This window comes from Carcharhinus amblyrhynchos, chromosome 27 (genome assembly GCF_965287045.1).
Source record: "Carcharhinus amblyrhynchos chromosome 27, sCarAmb.v2.hapA, whole genome shotgun sequence".
NCBI classification, from domain to species: Eukaryota; Metazoa; Chordata; class Chondrichthyes; order Carcharhiniformes; family Carcharhinidae; genus Carcharhinus; species Carcharhinus amblyrhynchos.
The window spans coordinates 13,581,012-13,605,839 of NC_137350.1; the positions used below are offsets into that span (position 1 = coordinate 13,581,012).

Sequence of the window (24,828 nt, forward strand, 5' to 3'; positions counted from 1 at the left end):
CATAACCTTTATTATCCTTATCTAACAGAAATCTAACAATTTCAAGTTTTGAAATTTTCAGCTAATTCTGAAGAACAACAACTTTTTAATGTGAGAGTTCCACTTTGTGACAAAATGCTTCCTGACAGCCCCTTGAATGACATAGCTCTATTTTTAAGAGTGTTTCCCTTTGTTCTGGACATTCAGCCCCAGCACAGGAAACAGATTCTCTCTAACACTGCTAGCAATGTTTTGCTTTTGGATTCTGTGCCCCCACATACCAACGACCAATGCTGAACTTGAACAAGAACATAGTTCAGCTGTAGTTGGTGCATTGTAACCCACTGTAGGAAGAATACAAAATAAATGCAAAAGGTGTAGCACAGGTTCACTGGGATGTTAGCAAGGATGATTTGATTTATTACTTTCACATGTATTCGAATACAGTGAAAAGTACTGTTTCTTGTGTGCCATGCAGACAAAACATACCGTTTAGAGTACACAGGCGAGAAGGAAAGAGTGTAAAATATAGTGTTGCAGTTATAGATAGGTTGAAGAGAAAGATTAGCTTAATATACAAACATGAGAAGGTATTAATAATAATGAGGCTTAGTTTTTTTTAAAAACTGTACAAGATTAAGGGGTGACCTCAGCCATCTTCAGAACTATGATTTGATAAAAAGAGAAACTGATGTGAGAACAATTATGTAAATTAATCATTAAAAGACTGAAGTGAAAGGGTGAGGATGATTAAAATACATACGGACACGTGAATTAGGAGCAGAGTAGGCCACTCGTCCCTCAAACTGGCTCACCATTCAATAAGATCGTGAATGTTTGTAACCTCCACTCTACATTCTTGCCTACTCCCAAAAACCTTTCTCCCCTTGTTAACGAAGTTCTGCCTTAAAAGTATTGAAAGAACCTGCTTCCACTGCATTTTGAAGAAAAGAGAGTTTCAAAGACTTACGACCCCGAGAGAAAAAAGTTATCCTCTTTAAATGAATGACCCCTTATTTAAAAACATGACCCCTACTTCTTTTGAATGTCCCACAAGAGGAAACATCCTCTGCATATCCACTCGTCAACACCCTTCAGGATCATAAAATGGTTCAAGCAAGTCACCTATTACTGCTCTCCAGGGGATACAAGCCTAACCTGTCCAACCTTCCCTCAAAAGACAACCTGCCTATTTTTGGTATTAATCTAGTAAACCTTCTCTGAACTGCTTCTAAAGCAGTTACAGCTTTCCTTAAATAAGTTACAGCTTTATTTAAATCAATAATCTGGAAAGCTGTATCCAGTATTCCAGGTGTGTTCTCACCAGTGCCTGTAGAAACCTATATCACAAACAGATATTGAAGATAAGTCCATAAATTCTTATTTGAACTTAGATAATTTCTGCAAAAAGACCAAAACTAATACATTAAGCAATACTAAAATATGTTATGTGGGGAAAATGGGGAGAAACTGTGGCACTGACTTGATTAGTTCAATGATGTTTCTGTGATATTCTAGTTTTCTTTCTAAAAATATACAAATCACAAGCAGAAATTGATTAGGAATTTTTGATTTCATAGAATAATAGATTTGCAAAATATTTTTTAATCTTCCACAGGGGGTGGACATCAATAGCAAAGCCAATATCTACCTAATTACCCCTAAGATGTTGGTGAACTGCAGTTGCAATTTAATACAACTGAGTGACTTGCTAGATCATATCTGAGGGCAGTTAATAGTCAACCACATTGCAATGGGTCTGGAATCACATGTAGGTCAGGCCAGTTAAAGATGTTCAGATTTCATTCCTGAAAGACCATTAACAGCACCAATAGGTTTTTATGACATTGGATGGTAGTTCCATGATACCATTACAGAGACTGGTTTTCAATTCTAGGTTTTCTTTAATTAATTATGTCTGCACAGCATTAGCCTTGGCCTCTGGATTTCTGGTCCAGTGTCAATACCACTACCTCCCCTAAAACATGTGATAAGGACTAATTAATAATAGGATTAAGATTGTTAAAGGAGAGATGAAGAAAATGAATTGGTTCTTGAAGCATGGTCATAGTTCAAACACCATTTTTGTTTAGTGAGTTGGCTAATCTCCCAAATTTTCTTAAGCCCCAATGGGAAAATCGTTAATTCCCAGCTTTGTACTAATAGTAAGGTTAAAAACCCTATTATTGCAATTTTGTTGGGAGGAGGGGAGTGTGACAAAAATAATCCTTTTAAAATCTACTGTTTACGTTGTGCTGCCTTTAAAACCTACTTAACAACTTTTAAGTTTTGCCTGTAAAGCCTCAGGGATGAGCTGAGCAATATTCAAATAAACACAGACTGTGTGACTTGTTCAGTTATCTTCATGACAACCAATTAGTTTTGCGTCTGATAGTTATTCAAATCCAGAAGCTCTGGGCAACAATTGTTTTGGAATATTTAAAGTACTGGAGCTGTTTGAATTTATAAATTGATTTGATTTGGAATTTTCAAAGAATGGTTTAAGCCAATTACAACTGGTAAGAGCAGGGGAAAAAATGCACATGTAAACTTATTTTTTAAAGGAGTAACTTAGCATGAGATGGCAACTTTTTATTTTCTAAGAGACAAATTTGGGGGTCATTTTGATGTCCACCAATTGAGTAATAAACTTACAACTATTATCAGTGGACCAGAAATTCAGAGGCCAAGGTTAATGCTGTGAGGATGTAATTAATTAATTAAGAAAACCTAGAATTGTAAACCAGTCTCCGTAATGGTATCATGCAACCATGCAATGTCATTAAAAACCTATCAGGGTCATTAATGTCTTTCAGGAATGAAATCTGCCCATCAGTTACAAAGTTAGACAAACTTTCATTTCCTCCAACTTTTCAATGAAAATGAAGTTCAGGATGGAGATGGAATTCTACAACAAACAGCTGACCTTTCACCACGAGCAACAATGGCAAAAAAAAATGTATACATGGGCACATATACACACAATATGTATAATATACAGACATACTATTCATATAAAGGTCTTAACTTTTATGATTATTTATTTATATTAGCACCACATAGATTTACATTAAGACTGCAATAAAGTTACTGTGACAATCCCCTAGGTGCCACACTTCAGCGCTTGTTTGGGTACACTGGGGGAGAATTTAGCATGGCCAGTGAACCTAACCAGCATCTTTCGGACTGTGGGAGGAAACTGGAGCACCCGGAGGAAAGCCACACAGACAGTGCGGGAGAACTCCACACAGACAGCGACCCAAGCTGGGAATTGAACCTGGGTCCCTGGCACTGTGAGGTAGCAGTGCTAACCACTGTGCCACCCTACTGACCCACACTGCTCAGTTATGAGAAATTGTGGAAGCACTGGGTTTTTTTCAAGAGCTAAAAATCATGACGGTTGTTGGAATGATTGTTGCTGGAGCATATGGATGGAAAGTTTGTCTGCATTTCCAGGCTAGGTTGGCTGCTTTTCCAGGCATCAAGGATTGTAGCCTGAAAATCTAGGGTAAGAAAAGCCCCAAACAAAACAGGTATTACATTAAATCCCAAATTAAGCCTCAAATTTTCATTACATTGATAATATAAGCCTACTAGTGACACTAGTAAATAAAACAAATCTCAATGGCTTTGCACTTTTGTTTTGGCTTGGATTGGCACGTTAACTGGTTGTAAAGATATATATGTATATACACACGGCTACTCATGTTGAGAATAGTTGCCTGAGATTTGTGTGGAGGATAAAGTAACCTAATGGCTTCGCTTTTAAAAATTCGAAGCTCTTTCTGACTGTTGACCGAATGCTTACCTCGCGCCACGAACCTGTCCGTTGGGGCTTCGCGCTTTGTCGCGTCAGGCGGCGGGCGGGGCGGAGGAGGAGGGGCGGGGTTGTTCACGTCTCGGCCAATAGGAGAACTTCGCTGCTCCCTCCCAATCAGATTGGCGGCCCTGGCCCGCGACACCCCGCCCCTTTTTGCTCGCGCCGGCCAATAGGAGGACGCTGCAGCTCCCTCCCAATCAGATTGGAGGCCCTGGCCAGCGACACCCCGCCCACTTTCCTGTCACCGGCCGACGTGGCCGGGGTGAGGGTGGGAGCTGGGAAGAGGCGTAGGTGCTGAGGTGAAAAGTGCCTCGCGCTCGCACGTTGGAAGTCTCCTCCTCAGCTCGTGCTCGCCCGAAGCTCCTCGCGCTCCCCCTCCCCCACAGCTTCCCCATTGACCAATGCGATGGAGGCTCGCGGCGAGCGCGGGAAGGGGCGCGAGGGGCGGTCGTCCGTTCGGCGCGCGAGCGCGGGCACGAATTGGCCGAGCCCTCAACGGTCCTCGGCCATTAGTCAGTGAAGAGAGAGGGAGGGAAGGAAGGAGGGGGGAGAGAAGCGGCAGATGGGCCACTCCGGCGTCGAAAGTCTACCCACTCGTGATCCGTGGCTGATTCCCGTCCCTCTGCCCGGAGAAAAAACACCTCAGAGAGGGCACCCCACTCTTTCCAGCCGAACCGCGCACACATGGAGGTGAGGCGGCCACTCTTGTGTGGCAAGCGGGGACAGTTTGTTGTTTGTTGGTCCGAATTCCAGGTTTATTTAAATGTTCAAGTTCCAACCTCGTACATTTCAGCCCAGGGAAAGGCAAGCCCTTTTTCGATTCAAACCACCCAGTTATTTAGATTACAACGACACTGAATAGGACGTCGAGATATGGGCAACTGATGCCTTCACTGTTGCCGTCATTAATTTTCCGTAAACCCCTTTTTTTAAAAAAATCTCTTCCCCCCCCCGCCCATTGTGCATTTCCCAGAACAAGTTGAAGGTGTTAAAAAATGTTGGTTGTGAGCACGGGATGAAGCACGATGGTTTAACACCTCGTGGAGAGTTCGTGCGTCGAGCGAATGAATTAATACGGAACAGTTTTAACTTTGTTCATCTCTTCTCTCTTGGACCCGGGTGCGAGTTTTCTCCCCTTCGACGCATTAGCAACGCATTTGTGAAGGGGATGTGGGAATGTTTGTGTGAGGGGAGGGGGGAGGAAGAAATTAGCTCCGGTTTAGCCAAGCTCTTGTTGGTTTGGGCTCGGAAGTGCCTTTTCAAAAGGAGTGTGCGTGATAATGTTTTTAATATTTTAATCAGCAGAGGGGCGAGGGTTTGGGCCAGCCCGAGCATGCGCGGGGATGGCTGGCTCTCTAACCTCTTGAACCCGCTCCCCAGTCACGTGCTGGAGCGGCCTCGCCGCCCCGCAAAAAAAAGTCTGCTCCGATTGGTTTGTCAGTTCTGGAGATGGTTTAGACCTTACCAGATAGGAGCAGAATTAGGCCATTTGGCCCATCGTATCAGCTCCGCCATTCAATCATCATAGAAACCCTACAGTACAGAAAGAGGCCATTCGGCCCATCGAGTTTGCACCGCCCACAAACCCACCCAGGCCCTACCCCCACATCCGTACATCTTTTACCCACTAATCCCTCTAACCTACGCATCTCGGGACAGTAAGGACAATTGATTTAGCATGACCAATCAACCTGACCCACATGTCTTTGGACTGTGGGAGGAAACCGGAGTACCTAGAGGAAACCCATACAGACACGAGGAGAATGTGCAAACTGCATACAGACAGTGACCCAAGCTGGGAATTGAACCCGGGTCCCTGGAGCTGTGAAGTAGCAGTGCTAACAGTGTGATTTTAAAAATGGTATTAATCTTTTCAGTCTCTTTCATGCATGATCAATGGCTTCAAGATGTCTCACATATAAAATGAGTTATTTTTGACATACTATATGACATGCTAAAGGATTCAGTGATTGATAGTGCCATCGAATGTCAAAGGTTGGTTGTAGGTAGTCTCTTTCTTGTTAGAAATGGTCTATGGGCTTATGTGGTGCAAATGGTACTTGCCAGTTATTAGCTGAAGCCTGAATGTTATCCAAGTTTGGTGGGTTTTCCCATTGTTGCAGCACATGTTGAAAGAGTGCTTTGACAGCTATTCAGGCTTCACTATTACAGTAAGAAAGTTATACTTGATTTTAGGTTATCTTTTACCAACTGTTCTGGAAAAAGTCTTGTTCCCAGACCAGAGTCCAGTTCTTAAGAGATTGTTTTCTACCTTTTGCCACAGGGCAAGAGCAATACAGAGCTGTTTTGTCTGCAGTGTTTGTTGTTAAATTTTTCATGATGCTTCAAAATGATATAATCAAGAATAATGGCAAAGTCAAAGAGGGCATATTGGAAGGATGTTCAGATTGTTTGGATTTATAAAGTGCTAATTACTTCTGTGAATTTCATTCTAATATTAAAACAAATTAAAAAATAATGTGGTAGCTGGAAATCTGAAATGAAAACCAAAAATGTGGAGACGTTCATCAAGTGGCAATTGTGAAAAGTCATTGATCCAAAACATTTACTCTGTTTCTCTCTCAGATTCTGTTGTTTGTCTTTAGTATTGGATTTCCAGTATTATTTGCATCCTTTGTTTTGAGCTTACTTCTAGAATGGAGTGGCTGGTTTTCACTGAAGCTGCACAATTTACGGCACGGCACCTCACTGAATATATATAAGTCACGGGTAGATAGATTTCTGATAGACAAGGGAATTAAGGCTTCTGGGGAGAAAACGGGAAAGCGGAACTGATCCACTTCAGATCAGCCATGATCTTATTGAATGGCGGGGCAGGCTCGAAGGGCTAGATAGCCTACTCCTGCTCCTGTTTCTTATGTTCTTAATGGAGTGAAATTTTTTGCTGTTGCATTGCTAAACTAATTGCAGCAAAATGTAGTAGTTTATGACTTTAAACAATTTGGATCATTTCAGTGTTTCTGATTATTGATTCTATATGCACAAAGTCCCAAATTGGAAGTGTTATTGATTTTTTAAAAAACTGGTAATCCAGATTTGGCATCCAGGAACAGAAGCTTACAAAGGATTTGATCTGGGTTGAATGGAAAAGGCTGGTGCTGGCCGGTCCTCTGATCCTCCTTTGGCTTCTCAATGCTGAGAAGTTCACTGATCTCACCAGGAAAATCAAAGTGGTAGGAGATGGTCAATATCTTGTAAAAACATGCTGTAAATCACTTATGGCTGATGGGGTGTGGGTCTGTATGGCTCTCACAGTGATGGGGTGTGGGTCTGTATCTATGATTCACACAGTGGTGGGGTGTGGGTCTATACCTGTAATTCTCACAGTGATGGAATGTGGGTTTGTATCTGTGATTCTCACAGCGATGGGGTCTGGGCTGCATCCAAGATTCTCACAGTGATGGGGTTTGTGTCTGTATCTGTGATTCTCACAGTGATGGGGTGTGGGTCTGTACCTGTGATTCAAGATGTCATGATATACCTGAAGGTAGGCAGTCATAGGGATTGCATATTTGGGCAAAGCTTAAGGGAGATGTCTGGGGGGGGAGCTTTTCAGACAGAGTGGTGGGTGCCTGGTACACGCTGCCAGAGGATATGGTGGAAGCAGGCACATTAGCAACATTTGACAGGCATCTGGATGAGTAGAGGGATACGGACCAAGTAAGGGTGGAAGGTTTTACTTTAGTTAGGATATCGTGATCGGTTCAGATTTGGAGGGCCGAAGGGTCTGTTCCTGTGCTGTACTTTTCTTTTGTCTTTGTTTATATTTCATAAAAATATTCCTTTCCTGACTTTCACTGATTAAAACTTATTGTTCATTTTAAGTTAATAATTTTAAAACACCCAAGGGCCGAAGTACATAAGGGTTTTCTCTTTTTCAGCCAAAAACTATTTTGAAAAGTGTGAATCGTTACTACAATGGTATTGATGCCAACAGCAGATCAACAGATGTATTCAGTGATTCATTAGCCAACTGCAATTCGTTCTTCAGTCCTTATAAAACACACGTAAGAATGTTATTTTCTGAATTCCAATTGGAATACATTGTATCTTTAGTTACAAAAGCATTTAAAATAGTGTAAGTTAACACAATGGATTTCAAGTATGAGCCAAATCTACCTGGTAAAATAACATTCATGAATTATGGCATCGTTAGTGCACAAATCACCCTGGCCCGTAAGATCGGGAAGAAGAGACATATCAGTCTTCAGAAATTCCTGTTTGATGCTCCTTACCCTCCCCATTTTGTTTTAAGAATTTGCTGGAATTCCACATTAATTGCCAACTAAACAATCACGTGCCTGTTAAACACACCACAAAGTTAGAACTCATAATGAACAGTATGAGTACTCTTTTAGCAATATATATTAAAGGTGAGTTTCTTTTCTGCGATGAGTATATCAGAAATTTGTTATTTTTCTTTAGCCCCCTTTTTCTTTCTCCAATGCAGTTTTTTTTTTAACATTACCTTCTCTTCTGCTTTAATTTGACTCTAATTTATCCTCCGCCCCGCCATTTCTGAATCCAGAGATTCCATTAATTGAAGAAGTTTATCACTGTCCTGTCACTCACTAAGGTTTCAATTTCCCCTCACCATTATCAACTTGTACTTTCTGTCAGTTAATACACCAGTTATATTCCAGCCTAAGCGTTCAAAAAAATGTCGAATTTACACCTGCTTCAGTTTCTTTTGTTCGTGCATGAGTAGCCTCCCAGGTTCTTCAAGCCTGCCCTGCCATTCAGTACGATCAATGTTGATCTATGAATGCCTCAACTCCTTTCTTTGCGCCATTTCCCCACAGCCCTCTATTCCTCAATCTATCATATTTATCCATCTCCACTTTAAATACTCCTAATGATCCAGCCGTCACTATCCTTTGGGGTAGAGAATTCCAGAGGTTCACCACTCTCTGCAAGAAGAAATTTATACAACCCAAGCCTTGTAGCGATGTCCTCTTGTTCAAGATGCACTGCCCAAAGGGCAAGGGAGTCAGGGGGCCCAAGCAGGCACTGCCAACGTGGCAATGCCTAGGGAGCATCCCTCCCTGTGCCCGACCCTCTTTGCGGGGAGGGGGGCTTCAGTCCAGCAGGGTTGAGCCATAGCTTCCTGCAAATGGGGAGTTGTACTAAACACCACTGGAGTGAAATCCTCCTGGCATTTGTGGGGCAAGGGGGAGGGGGATTGCTGAGAGAGAAGTGAGCAGGCCAGGACATTTCAGTCCCAGGCCTGCTAATGATACTTAAGAGAATTGCAATTTACCATAATTCATTCAGCTGTGTGCTGATTTTTGGCATGGAGCTGACAGTGCCGGGAATCAAGCTGCTGGAGAATTGTGGCGGCCGTGGCGCCCAGCTGGCATCCTGCAAAACAACTTCCCCTTGAATCTCCTGGACCACTGCGCTATAAAAGCAGCACAGTGGGATGGGAGAATTGCCTCCATATGTCATGCAGCAAGAGTGGCACTCCATGCTTGCGTTCTTGCATGTCTGCATCTCTGATGTTTGGACAACACTTTATTTACTCCACCCCAAGATCTGGAATCTCATGCTCCTATTAACACAGCTACAGGTACCCTTCCTACTCCTGGGGCTGTGCCCTCCTCTAGAGAATTCCCTTCCTGAGTGAGAGCCAAGTCTACCAAGATTGGCTTCTGAGCAGGGACTTGCAAGAAACAAAAAATACGGTGGCACAGTGGTTAGCACTGCTGCCTCACAGCACCAGGGACCTGGGTTCAATTCCAGCCTTGGGTCACTGTCTGTGTGGAGTTTGCACATTCTTCCTGTGTTTGTGTGGGTTTTCTCCGGGTGCTCCGGTTTCGTCCCACAGTCCAAAGATGTGCAGGTTAGGTGCATTGGTCATGCTAAATTGCCCCTGAGTGTCAGGCGGATTAACAGGGTAAATACATTAGGGGATAGGGTGTCAGTGTGATTGCTGTCAGTGCAGGGTCAATAGGCCTCCTTCTGTACTGTAGGGATTCTGTTATTATTCTGTGATATCAGGCCTTCATGCTTCATATTGATTACCTTTCATCAGAACTTATTAAAATATTTTTGGGCATTGTGCTGGCATGGACATGGCAGGCCAAATGGCTTCCTACATTGTAACCATTGTGATTCTGAAAATGTGGACATGAGACAACCATCTGAATTGGCTTTCTTTATTTGTGCTTAGGACATAAGATCGCTGGCAATGCCAGCATTTTTTTGCTGATATCTTTTTATCGCTCAGTGTTATATCTTGCTGTATAATGTTCCTGTGAAGTTCCTTGGAGGATTTTAATAAGTTAAAGGGTGCTTTACAAATTTAAGTTGTTTTCTATAGCATTTAAAAGCCACTCTTTCTGACAGTATGGACAATTTTGCTGATTTCATTTAACTAGCACTGTGTGTAGAATGCACATATAACCTATGTATCTTGGAAGGGCTAATGTTTATAGTCTAGATCACTGCATTTCAAAAGTTTTAATATTTGGTCTTGCATCTGAATTAGGTATCTCAATATGAAGAAAATATAGATTCACATCAACCCTACACTGCATCAGTGTCGACCACTCCTGATTCCTCCTTGTTCTATGTTCCTTGGTCAACATCTGGAGATGATTATAAGCAACTTGCTGGGTTTCAGAATAATCCTAACCGGTGAGAATGATCTATTTCTATAATTAAATTCTAGCGCGTGTTTTGAAACCTGTAGGTTATTGACATGATATTAGAAATGATCACATTGCTGAGGGTAAAATTATTGCATACAAGATGATTAGTTTAATCCCCGGAGCTTTAGTTTACCAACTCATTTTTTTTTGTTTTGCTCTACTCTGAGACAAATCATCTTAGTTTAAAATGGAAAGTACTGATACCTGTATTAACAGGATTCAGCTTGGTTGGCGAAGTCAAAACCAAGGCATAGAACCTTCCCCGTTATGATGTCCCTGAGTTCTAGTATCTGCCACGAGAAAAAACATCCCCTGGTTTTGTTTGTTTTTTTTGACGAGGTAATAGTCACGGTGGATAAAGGTGAACCATTAGACATAGTGTACTTGGATTTCCAAAAGACATTTGAGAAGTTGCCACAAAGGTTATGCACAAGATAACAGCACATGGTGTAAGGGGTAATCTATTAGCATGGATAAAGGAATGGTTAACAAACAGGAAGTGGGGACTGAAATAAGTGGACTTTTTTTGGATTGGCAAACTGTAACCAGTAGAATGGCATGAGGATCAGTGCTGAGTCCTTGACTATGTAAATTTATATTAATGATTTCTATGAAGGGACAGAATATATGGTAGCTACATTTACCGATGGGATCAACATAGGTAGGAAAGTAAGTTCTTAAGAGGAGGAGGAGGCTGATAAAGGATAAAGACAGGTTAAGTGAATGAGCATAAAATTTGCAGATGGGATATGACATGGGTTCATTTTGGCAGGAAGAATAGAAAGCAGTATACTCTTTAAATAGATGGAGATTGCAGAACTGGGTGGTACAGAGAGGCTTGTGTCTCCTAGTACATGGATCACAAAATTAGTTTGCAGGTACAGCAAGTGATTAGGAAAGTAAATTGAATGTTAGCATTTATTGGAATGGAATATATAATTAGGGAAGTTATACTGCAACTGTACAGCGCATTGGTGAGACCATATCTGGAGTACTGTGTATAGTTTTGGTCTCCTACTCATTATTGGGATGAATGACTTCTCTTATGAAGAAAGAGTTATCGTGTTCCAGTTATACTCCTAGGACTTTAAAAGAATAAGCAGATTCTTATTGAAACATATAAAATCTGAGGGGATTGGCTGGATGGATACCAGCAGGATGTTTTCTCTTGTGGGCGATACTAGAACTCAGGGATATCATTTAAGAATAAGAGGTCTCGCTTTTCAAACAGGAATGAGGAGTTTTTCTTTTCTCTGGGTGTCTGTGTAGAATTATCTACCCAGAAGGTAGTGGAGGTTGCGTCATTGAATTATTCAAGGCTGAGTTAGATGGATTTTTGTTAGTCAAGGGTTATGGGTACAGTCAGGAAAGTGGAGAGGATATCACAACAGATCTGATCTCGCTGAAAGGCACAGCAGGTTCAAATTGGATGTTCTTTAACAAGAAAGTTTATTCACTTTGTTTAGTCTCATCTCCTCCCACCCCAGTGTCCCAGCTATTCTCCTGCTTATACACTTCTTAATACACAAAAATCAAATCAATAAAATAAACTAATGAGAGGGTGAAAGGCCCTGGTGGGACTGTAACAAAAAAAATCAAAATTTTATGTGCCCAAAGTACTTAATTAACAGAACATTAACAGATTCTCCTTTCTTTAAACAATTTTGTAACACTCAATAAGTTCAAAATAAGCGATTTCCCACATTTCTTTAAACCATCATAATACAAGACATCCTTCTCCTAAGACCTCTAGCAATTTCTTTGAGCAAATATTCCCCTTTTTATAACTGATGATTTGCATTGATCCATCTTATCTTCAAGATCTCTTTCTCTCTCTAACATTTATTTTTTGCCAGCACAGTCAAGTTGGACTGAAGGGCCTGTTTAGGTTTTTGGCTTCACAAGCCTATAGATAGTATTTGTTACTTTCTCCCACCAAAAATATGATAAATACTGCTGTAGTAGTGTCTCATTTGAAAGCTTGGCATGTGAAGCACTGCTAAAAATGACTAACATCACTTGCTCTGGGTCATCCCATTTTGAGTGTACATTTCTCTGAATTTAATTTCTTAATGTTTCCTTTGCTCTCAGAACTTGTTCAACTGTTATTTTTTGGTAGAGTTGTCAGTTCGGTACATCATAACTAGCATCAGATTTTGTCCATGTGCACAACCTATTCAATTGTCCAGTCAGACTTTTTAATTGGTCTGTTTCATCTGTGAGGATGTGCCCCAATTTATTGGAATACAGTTCACATTATCTAAATAAGACGGTTGATCCCAGATCAGTCCCGACTTATTTTGCGTGATGTTCAATCTGTCTGACCCCAAAAACCTATGTATTTATATGCTCCTGGAGCATGTCTTCCAACCTTAAACTCTTTTTATTTATCATCCATGCTCAAATCATCAGTGAGCAACATAAAGATACTTACCGGTTTCTCCTTGTGATGCCAATAGAACATTACTGGGTTTGCTTTTAGCTGAGTACAACCCAGTTTTTAACAGAATGGACTTAACAGAAATACCTCATCCTTGATCATTCAACCCATAAACACGTTTGTTTATTTTCTCCACTTTCTCTTCTGTAACACAAGCTTTATCTAGTTTCAAAAACATTTCCCTGTGAAATTTCTCACCATGCAAAAATGCAGTTTTTATATCAATCAATTTTCATTCTAAAGAATATGTTGCCAGAAGTGCTAAGAAAATCTTCAAGTTCACTCTTCCTGCAATGGGGGAAGTCCATTCTGACGTCTTATAGAATCATGGAATTCCTTCGATGTAAAAGGAGGCTATCTGACCCAACAAATATGCATTGACAATCTGATCCAAGTCTTATTATCTCTTTATCCTCACACGTTTACCCAGCTAATCCCCTGACACTAAGGGGCAATTTAGCATGGCCAATCAATCTAACCCACACATCTTTGGAGTGTGGGAGGAAACCAGAGCACCCGGAGAAACCCATGCAGACATGGAGAGAACATGCAAACTTCACACAGACAGTGACAGGAGGCTGGAATTGAATCTAGGTCCCTGGTGCTGAAAGGCAGCAGTGCTTGCCACTGTGTCATCCCATTTCTAAAACTAAAGGAATTTTCCCCTTCAGAACATTTTATTGATCTAATTATTTACAACCAGTCTGAAATGGCTGAGGTCTCCACGTAGTTGGAGTCCTAGCCGAACCTGAGTTTATTTACTCATGTCTGTGACTAATCTTTGTGGTTCTGTGACAGCACAACCCAACCTCAATCCAGGTGTTAACCACTGTGCCACTCAACTGTCTCTGGTCAAGTGCGTTCAGTTACCTGATGGCCTGGACACATTCAGGGATTGTGTGCACAAACAAAAATTCCTGAGCAGCTCAGCTCACTGCCCTGTACTGAGATGTGATCATTAACCAGACCACAATACAAATTTATCCAGTTCGAAGATACGACAGCATGGATTAAAAGCTCTTTGCATCTTTGATGTACAGTAGTGAAATTATTTATTTTGAATTATCTGTTTCACAATGGAATCAGAGGGGACGGAGCAATGTCATAATGTTTATCTTTTAACTGTTCCTTAATAATGCTATTACAAAAAAATCAAACAAGGAAACCAATAATACTTCAAGAAGTGAGCGTGAATGGTAAAACTCATTCAGTTGATATAGAAATATTTTTACTGTTGATCACCAAGTCTTTCTGTGAAACTCTGAGCCACTAGTCTTGACTTAGCCTTGTATATGCCATCTGGAAGTTCCTTTTCTGTGCATAACCCCCTTGTGTTGAAGCTGTGTTATTTCAATGTACACACCAATTATTTCTCAACTTTCCAGCTCTTTGTTTGGCATCCTTTATCAACTATTTTTCTAGCTTGTTAATAGCAACTAAAATGGGTAGTACATCAGGGCTTCTACTTTTAGAGCTTTAGCTGTATGGATCACTGGGATGTCTTTTGGGGAAGGTGGGACCTAGACAAGAAGGACAAGTTGCATCTGAACCAGCGGGCCCCAATATCCTGGGTGAGAGGTTTGCTAGTGTTTTTCAAGAGGATTTAAACTATTGTGGCATGGGGGTGGGAACCGGATCAGCATGCCAGTAAGTGTAGGGACATGGGGGAGAAAAGTGAGACTGAGATAAACATAGCGCAGAATAAGAGCAGGCAGAGGGAAGTCATGGGGCTCGGCAGACTGTAGGTCTGGAGTGTGCTTGCTTCAATGTGAGAAGTATAACAGGTAAAACAGATGAACTGAGAGCCTGGATGCTGCATGGAATTATGATATTGTAATTACAGAGACATGGTTAAAAGGGGGACAGAACTGGCAGCTTAACGTTGCAGGATATCATTGTTTTAGACAGAACAGAAGGGAAAGCAAACACAGGTGGGGGAGTTGCACTGCTGATTAGGGAGTACATCTCTGTGTTGAGGGCAGACACATTGGATCACAAGGGGGTTGTGAGGCATTATGGGTGGAGCTCAGGAATAGGAAGGGTGAAATCACAATGTTGGGAGTGTATATAGACCTCCCAACAGCCCGCAGGAGACAGAGGAGCAGTTGTGTAGTCAGATACTGACAGGGTGTGAAAAAAGCAGGGTAATTGTAGTGGGTGACTAACTTCCTGCACATTGACTGGGACCCACTTATATCCAAGGCTTAGACGGAGAGCAATTTGTTAGATATATCCAGGAGGGCTTTAGAGTATGTTGACAATCCAACCAGGGAGGAGGACCATACTAGATTTGGTATTGGGGAATGAGCTGGGCCAGGTGATGTTTCAGTGGGGAAGCATTTTGGGCTTAATGACCATAATCCCATAAGATTTTGGGTAGTCATGGATAAGGTCGAGTGACCCTCGGGTGAGGGCCAGTTATATCCAAGTTAGACAGGAATTGGGGAATGTGGATTGGGAGTGGCTATTTAAGGACAAATTTTACATCTAGGATGTGACTTTTAAAGGCCAGTTGATTGAAGTGCAGGGCAGACATGTCTCCGCAAAAATGAAGGACAAAAATGGCAGGATTTGGGAACCATGGATGACAAGGGAAATTGTAAGCTTAGTCAAAAGGAAAAATTAAGCCTAGGCATCTAAAAACTGATGAAGCCCTTGAGTGTAGTGAAAGTAGAAAGGAACTTAAAGGTGGAATTAGGAGGGTTAAAAGGGGCCATGAAATATCTTCGGCCAAAGTCTTTAGGGTCAAGAGAATCCTGAGGTTTTTAATGCATATGTTAGAGTAAGAGGGTAGCAAGAGTAGGCCCACTCAAGGACAATGGAACGAAATTATGCGTGGAGCCACAAGAAGTCCATGAAATCTTTAATGAATACTTTGTATTGGTATTTACAAAGTTCACCAAGGAGAAGGACATGACGGATGTTGAGGTCAGGGATAGGTGTGTGAACGCTCTGAAGAATATCAGTATATCGAAGGAGGAATTGTTGGGTATCCTAAATTGCATTAAGGTAGACAAGTCCCCAGGGTCAGATGAGATCTATCCCAGATTACTGCAGAAGACAAGGGAAGAAATAGCTGGGGCCTTAACAGATATCTTCACATCCTCTTTGACCACAGGCAAGGTTCCAGAGGATTGGAGAGGATAGCCAATTTTGTTCCCTTGTTTGAGAAAGGAAGCAGGAGTAATCCAGGAAATTATAGGCCAGTGAGCCTGACGTCAGTGGTGGGGAAGCTTTTGGAGGAGATATTGAGGGACAGGATATATGCACATTTGGAAGAAAACTGACTAGTTAGTTACAGGCAGTGTGGTTTTGTACAGGGAAGGTCATGTCTCACCAAATTGATTGAATCTTTTGAAGAGGTGAACAAAGATAATTGAGGGAAGGGCAGTGGATGTGGTTTATATGGACTTTAGTAAGGTGTTTGACAAGGTATCATATGACAGACTGGTACAAAAACTAAAATCATATGGGATTTGGGGTGGGCTGACTAGATAGCTGGCTTGGTTATAGAAGTCAGAGTAGTGGTGGAAGGGTGTTTTTCAGAATGGAGATCTGTAGCTAGTGGTGTTACACAGGGATTAGTGCTCAGACCTCTGTTTTGTAGTTTATATAAATGATCTGGCGCAAAATTGTTGGGAATCTGATTAGTAAGTTTGTGGATGATACGAAGATTGGTGGAGTTGCTGATAGTGCTGGGGATTTTCTGAGGATGCAGGGGATTGTCAGGACACAATAAGATATAGATAAATTGGAGACTTGGGCACAGAAATGGCAGGTGGAGTTTAATCTGGACAAATGTGAGGTGATGCAATTTGGAGGATAAATTTAGGTGTGAATTATACTGTAAATGTCAGAACCCTTGGGAACATGTACATAGAGGGATCTAGGCATGCAGGTCCACAGTTTCCTAAAAATGGCAATACATGTGACCAAAGTGATTAAGAAGGCATACACCACGCTTGCCTTCATCAGCCGGGACAGGAATACAAGAGCTGGGAAATCATGTTGCAGCTATATGAGACCTTAGTTAGGCTGCATTTAGAGTATTGTATGCAGTATTGGTCACCACACTACCAGAAAGAAGTGGAAGCTTTGGAGAAAGTGTAGAGAAGGTTCACCAGGATGTTAAGAACATAAGAAGTAGGAGCAGGAGTAGGCCATCTAGCCCTTCGAGCCTGCCCCGCCATTCACTAAGATCATGGCTGATCTGTTGTGACTCAGTTCCACATTCCCGCCCTCTCCCCATAACCCTTAATCCTCTCACTTATCAAAAACCCATCAACCCGCGTCTTAAAATATTTAGCGAGGCAGCCTCCACCACCTCAACGGGCAGAGAATTCCAAAGATTCACCACCCTTTGAGTGAAGAAGTTCCTCCTCAACTGCGTTCTAAACCGCCCCCCCTTTATCTTGAGGCTGTGCCCCCTAGTCCTACTGTCCTTTCTGAACGGGAAGAGCCTCTCCACCTCTATCCTATCCATCCCATTCATCATCTTATACGTCTCAGAGATCTCCCCTCATTCTTCTAAACTCTAACGAGTACAAGCCTAGTTTATTCAGCCTCTCCTTATAGCTCAACCCCCTCAACTCCGGCATCAGCCTAGTAAACCTCCTCTGCACTCCCTCCAAGGCCAAAATATTCTTGCGTAAGTACGACGACCAAAACTGCACACAGTACTCCAGCTGCGGCCTCACCAATGCCCTATACAGCTGCAGCAAGACCTCCCTACTTTTATATTCAATCCCCCTTGTTATGAAGGCCAGCATCCCATTAGCCTTCCTGACCACCTGCTGCACCTGCAGGCTGGGTTTTTGCGACTCATGCACAAGGACCCCGAGGTCCCTCTGCACCGCCGCCTGCTGCAGTTTTTCTCCCCGTAAGTAATAGTCCTTCCTACCATTATTCCTGCCAAAGTGGACCACCTCGCACTTGCCAACATTAAATTCCATTTGCCATTTCCTGGCCCATTCGCCCAGCCTATCTAGATCCTTCTGCAGACTCTCCACACCCTCCGCGCAATTTGCCGTTCCACCAATCTTGGTGTCATCAGCAAATTTCGACACCATACACTCAGTTCCCTCCTCCAAATCATCTATATAAATGGTAAAAAGCTGAGGCCCCAGCACCGACCCCTGGGGCACTCCACTAGTCACCAACCGCCAATCCGAATAGCACCCATTAACGCCCACTCTCTGTCTGCCTGGTTTTTTGTGCATTGGCTGAGGAGAGGTTGATTTCACTGGAAAGATAGAGGCTGAGGGGAGATCTGATAGAGGTCTACAAAATTATGAGACATAGGGTGAATAGTCAGAGGCTTTTTCCCAGGTGGAAATGTCACTACCAGGTGAGCACATGTTCAAGGTGAGGGGGAAAGAGTTTTCAAAGAGATTGGTGGGTGCCTGGAGCACGCCACCAGAGGTGATGGTGGAAGCAGGCACATTAGCAACATTTAAGAGGCATCTGAATGGCCAGGAATTGGGAGGGAATAGAGGGATACGGACAGGCAGAACTTTTTTTTTGGTTAGGGCAGCATGATCGGTACAGGCTTGGAGGGCCAAAGGGCCTGTTGCTGTGCTGTACCTTTTTGTGTTCTAGTGGCATTCCTAGCCTATGACCTATACTCCCCCTCTAACTCTTTCTGGACTACTGCTATTTCTCCCCCCTGCGATTCGAGTTCCTTCAGTGGCCCATGATCTTTTCCTTGGTTATGATCATTTCCAGGTCCACCTTCAGAACAGGTGCTGCATTCACAAGTCATGCAAGTAAGTGAGTTGTTGTCTGAGGATGAATGTATGAATGCCAAGGTACTTTTATTGATGTGTGCATAATGAAAGGAGTTCCTGGACTGTGCATGCACCCAAGTACTCATCCACATTAGTGAAGTCAGAAATTCTCTAATCCTACGTTTTCTATCTGATTTCTACCACTGTGCAAAACTTGTTTCAAACTGGTGGCTGCCAAAAGAAAAGGCTTTTCTTACCTCTCTACCTTTTATAACTAATATTTTGTCACAAAGGTGGTGTAAATTTAAATGCCATCAGAGTTACCAGATGGAAATACTAAATAGACCCTGACCACTTCTCAGATGGGAGTGTGCTGCAGTTTGCAGTGAAGTTGTCACATGCTCCATTGATCTCTACAATGAAGATAAACATCCCTGACAATTGTGAAAAGTTCTGCAACTTGTATAGAATATTGCTCACACCTCAACTGGATGTGGTGGAGAGTTTTCCCTCCAATTACAAATTTGCTAGGGCTCCTTGATGCCACACACAGTGAAATGCTTCTTTGATGTCTAGGGTAGTCACTCTTGCCTTACCTCCGGCACTTGACTGTTTTGTCCATGTTTGGACCAAGCTAGTAATGCCCCTGTAGAAATCCAAAGAACAATGGTCAGCAGGTTATTGCTGAATAAGGTCCACTTAGTAGTGCTGTTAGAGATGCCTTCCATCATTTTAAAATGAGTGTGATGAGAGTAGGTCATTGGCCAGACTGGATTTGTTCTTTTTGTGGACAGGACATTCGTGCACAAATTTTACAATGTCAGGTTACTGTAGCTGTAATGGAAAATCTAGGCTTGGGACACAGCTAATTCAGGAACATAGACCTTTCAGAAGCAATGTAAGACTTTTACCCAATACTTAACAAGGCCGAATGATGCAAAGAAACAAAAATATGCAGCCAATTCAGGCTTTACCCGAGAAATCTCCCGCCAACTACTGAAGGCAATTGACTAAATTCCAGGAAGTACCTCATAAACACAACTAATTATTACTTATCGTCTAACTGGAAATGTTATTTTCTTATGGCTTGCTGTATGTTTTTAAAAGGAATTACAGCCGAAATGTTGTCAGCGCCCATAGCTTTTACTGTATCTAGTGTCTTCAGTCCCACATCTGCAGAAATTGTGACCCTAGAACTGTTCCTCAAATACTCTTTCTTTAGGCAACGGCTTATGAGTTTTGGGTCTATAAACTCTAATGGCACAAGCTGGAAAGGTAGCAAATTCTCAATCATTACCCACTACTTTTAGCTCCATTATACTTTACAAATTACAATCTTGCATCACCCCTAGTGTCTAGATGATATGATCTGGCGTGTCATAGAGTAAAGAATCAAGTAATTCAAATGAATAGTTTTGACAGGCATTGAGGCAGAGAAAATGGGCAGGAGGTCTCTGAGTATGTTGTGTTTTCTAAAAAAGAAGAGCATACATGAAAATTAATTTCTTAACCATAAAACAAACACCCTGAGCAACATAACTTAGCTTCTTTTTCATCTCAGTAAATAGCGTAGGATATTGAGGCACTTCAGGAATGTGGTCACAATAATATCTAACTATAGAGCTCGTGAGTTATGAAAATAGGTTCCAAAAGTTAGGATTATGTTATTTGATTATTGCAAACTTCAGAGAATATTTTCACACTTTTTAAATTGATGAAGCGATTATTTCTTTCTGGTAGATGAGCAATTTGCTATGAATAGGTCCAGTAAAAGGTTACGAACATAAACGGAGTTAGATGACACAATTTTTTTACTTCATAAAATTTCATTGCCGTTTTACACAAATCTCTGAAGTGTGCACTAGAGAAAGAGTCTAACTTCCTAATAAAAACATACAGCAAGCCCTGAGAAAATAACACATTTCCAGTTGTAGAGAATAAGTGATTATTAGTTGCGTTTGAGGTACTTCCTGGAATTTAGTTGATTGACTCCTGTATTTGGAGGGAAATTTCTAGGGTCAAGCCTGAATTGGCTGCAAATTTTTATTTCTTTGTGTCATTTGGCCTTGTTAGGTATTGGGTGAAAATCGTATACTGCTCTGAATGGGGCAAGCTTAATGGTCTTTTCTCTCCCCTTTTTAAAGTTCAAATATAGGCATTTCATTTTTTATTTTTAAAAATAATAAAAATATAGCCAATTTATTTTCTGAGGGTTTCTGCCTACGTTAGAGTATGTATTACATGGCATAATGCTGTTCCCTTTTAAAATATCTAACTTACTGGGTTAGATCTACATATGTTTCAAAATTTATATTTGAAATTTAGCCATGAAAAACAATTGTATACCTTTCAGAAAAGAGGGTCCAATTTAACTTGTTTGTTGCTGTTTAGACTCAGTCAATCCAAATTTCTTGTTTTTTATGTCATACTTTGGTCCCATTGATGCTAGTTTGAGCATTTTAGTACAGTGATTAAAAGCAATTTTTTTTTGGATATTCTTCTTCCCAAATAGGTCTCAGACTGAAATGAGTGACTTTGGAAGTGCTGCAGACTTGTATGGGCTTGTGTCTAACATTTTAGAAGAACCAGATCAATCCCAATCCTTATTTGTTGAAGGGTAAGTTTACATATATGCATATTTAAGAATTTTTTGGGGGAGTTGGGCTTCCCAGGGCAACACGGTGGTTAGCACTGCTACTCATGTGCTAGGGACCTGGGTTCAATTCCCAGCTTGAGTCACTATCTGTGTGGAATGTGCACATTAGGAATGTAATATTAAGGGTAAGACTCTTAGCAGTGTGGAAGATCAGAAGGGTCTTGGGGTCTGGGTTCATAGGACTCTCAAATTGGCTGCACAGGTAGAGGACGTGGTTAAGAAGGCATATGGTGTACTGGCCTTCATCAATCGAGGAATTGAGTTTAGGAGTCGGGAGATGATGTTGCAGCTGTATAAGACCCTGGTCAGACCCCACTTGCAGTACTGTGCTCAGTTCTGGTCGCCTCACTACAGGAAGGATGTGGAAGCCATTGAAAGGGTGCAGAGGAGATTTACAAGGACGTTACCTGGATTGGGTGGCATGCCTTATGAGGATAGGTTGAGAGAGCTCAATCTTTTCTCCTTAGAGAGACGAAGGATGAGAGGAGACCTGATAGAGGTGTATAAGATGATGAGAGGTATTGATCAGGTGGACTCTTAGAGGCTTTTCCCCAGGGCTAAAATGGCTGCCACAAGAGGACACAGGTTTAAGGTGCTGGGGGGTAGGTACAGAGGAGATGTTGGGGTAAGTTTTTCCCTCAGAGGGTGGTGGGTGAGTGGAATTGGCTGCCGTCGGTGGTGGTGGAGGTAAATTCGATAGGGCTTTTTAAGAGACTTGGATGAGTAAATGGGACTTAATAGGATTGAGGGTTATAGGTAAGCCTAGTAGGTAGAGATAAAATTGGTGCAACTTGTGGGCCGAAGGGCCTGTTTGTGCTGTAGTTTTTCTATGATTCTATTCTCCCCATGTCTATGTTGGTTTCCTCCCACAGACAAAGACATGCTGGTTAGGTGAATTGGCCATGCTAAATTCTCCCTCAGTGTACCCAAACAGGTGCCAGAATGAGGCAACTAGGGGATTTTAACAGTAATTTCATTGCAGTGTTAATGTAAGCTATTTGTGACACGAATAAATAAGCTTATAGCTGATATTTTGATTTCTATTCCTGCTAGACAATCTGAGTACAGCTGAAAAGCTGAACAGACTGAGACTGTTAGTGCCACTGTGAGCTGACATAAAAAGATGTGTCATATTATTTTTGGCTGACTTTTCTAGTACCCGCCTGCTCTGGCCTGTCTCATCGCAGCATTACAGCTGAATCAATTCAGTGGTGCAATGCCCACATTGCTCCACTGCTGTGATGTGGTGCATTGGTTCCTCAGTGTGTTGTTTCATCACTACACACAGAACAAAATATAGTACATTGCATATTATCCTTTTACTATTTTAACTATTGTCTAATAAGTTCTTTGCAACATATCTTTTGTTTTAGAAATACCTCCTCTAATTTGTTAAGATCAATATGGTCTTCCACAACGAACAGATATACAGAACATCTCGATCACTCATCTGACTCTAAGAAGCCAGTAGATGCATCATATTCACAGCCAGTTTTTAACGCAAAAGAATCCATAGCAACATCTGACAAACCACAGTACCAACAGGATAGTCATTTAGTCTCTCAGCAAAAAATAAATATGGAAGATTTTTTAGGATTTGATGACTTGGATCTGACAGAGCAATGGATGTTTCCTTCAAAGAAAGAAGCTACCGATTGCATTCCTTTTCAGTCTACTGATAGCACCAAGATGAACTTTCAGGAGTTTCCCTATGTGAAGAATTGTTCCAAACTCCAGGTAGGATTACCAGTATCAGTTAGAGAACAAGGAACAGATATACACCTGTATGGTAGAGATGGGGGAGATTATAAAGAAGTTGGTACTCCATCCAGTCAGACATCAACAGAACTGTTTCCTTTCCTGCATAATTCCAGAAATTCTTACAACAGCAATACTGGCAACAGATACATGGAACAATTACATGGCAGTAAATTCAGACAGAATAAATTTGTGAATTTTAACATAGCAGATGGAAAGACTACTTCTGATTGTATACCAGAATTGCCAGTGATCGAAATGGATACATGTAATAGAGTGCCCAAAGGGAAACAAGCACAAAAGGGGTTTGATGAGTTAAATATTGACCAGCATACTTTAAAATACTGTGTAAAATCATCGTCAGGCTTGAGTGAAAAACAGCTTTCAAAGGAAATGGGATTAGGTAATGATTTAGCACAGAAGTGTACATCTGAATGTGGAAGAAATCCACATACGTTTTGCCCGATTAGAAGTGACTTTGAGAAAGCCTTTGAAAAACAACAACATTCTAATTATGATCATTTTTCACCACAGTCTGAATATGTTCAGCCATTAAACGCACTGCCGGTATCTGTGTATTCTGGAGAGTCTTACCAAAATAGACAATCCTGGACAAAATTGGCTACTTCTGGTTCTGAAACTACTACTACTACTTCATTTGGGAAACCAGACAACTCATCAGATCTCAGTAATCAAGCATCTCCTGCCTCTAAAACATCATCCCATTCTTTCTGTCCATCTTCTCATCAGTCATCCATGCCCTTTTCTCAAAATAGTAGTGCTTACTTCCAGAGATCCACAGGAATTTATGGTCAGGACAACTCCAAGGTTTCTAGTAGTGAATTCACATATAATGTGGAACGGGTTCAGCCAGGTACACATGTTGAGGGGCAAAATAAAGCTAGTGGAGATATGTACTTTGAATCACCAATTGAGAAGAATTGTCAAAATGGAAAACAAGTAAATGGATTTCATGGGAGTTCATCATCTCAACAATATGTTACAAACAAATATCCCAGCTATCAAACTAAACAGCAAAACTGCCATTATGATTTGAATGAAGATGTGAAGAAAAAGGATGATGAATTTTCGCAGAGCGTGTACAGAGATTTAATAGGTGCCCAATCTTATTATTATAATAATAATTCCCAACAAGGAGCTGGAGACAGCAACAGTGTAACAAATTATATGACTCGTTCATCAGCTTCTTTTTCAAGTCCCTACATGATGGGTGACTTCAGACGGAACCACAATATTTCACAACTTGGTCCACGTAGTGTTGCTTCAGGAGCTAACCTTCAGTTTGGTCACCCTGTAGTTTCATTAATGGATCCCAGTGAGTTATTTCCTTATGAAGAGTTCAGTCACTTGTATCCTCTTTTCAATGACATGTTTTATGGAGATGCATCCCTTTATGGATTTATACCGCCCTTTGGATTTCCAAGACCTATGAAAAATCGTAGTGGTCCAGCCAATGAACTTCATATTCGGTTAGAGGAATGCTATGAACAATGGAGGGCTTTGGAAAAAGAAAGAAAAAAGGTAAATAGATTTGTTGAAGACATTAAAGCTTAATTATTTTAAGGGGAAGAAAGTCTACGGCAGTACTTTTTATTCTTAGTACTCTTGTTTTTTTTTATGAAAAATGCATTTCTTGACTATTTTAAAAAATAAATTTTTAATTTTATTGTCAGCATGAAAACAAATCCCCCCTATTTGAAGAGATCAATTATAAGGAACATCTCAGACTGCCTGAGTTTAAAAAAGCAAAACAT

The 24,828-nt window shown here is 41.4% G+C and overlaps 1 protein-coding gene across 1 annotated transcript in view; it reads left to right on the forward strand.

Annotated features, from left to right (window-relative positions):
- Positions 1–4,814: 4,814 nt before the first annotated feature.
- Positions 4,815–24,828, forward strand: part of moto (minamoto) — a 47,069-nt gene continuing 27,055 nt past the window's right edge. The window contains exons 1-6 of the mRNA XM_080213362.1: positions 4,815–4,918; positions 6,855–6,993; positions 7,702–7,827; positions 10,311–10,459; positions 21,152–21,256; positions 22,669–24,595. Coding sequence (XP_080069488.1) covers positions 4,815–4,918; positions 6,855–6,993; positions 7,702–7,827; positions 10,311–10,459; positions 21,152–21,256; positions 22,669–24,595 — 2,550 coding nt within the window. The remainder of the gene's footprint in view (positions 4,919–6,854; positions 6,994–7,701; positions 7,828–10,310; positions 10,460–21,151; positions 21,257–22,668; positions 24,596–24,828) is intronic.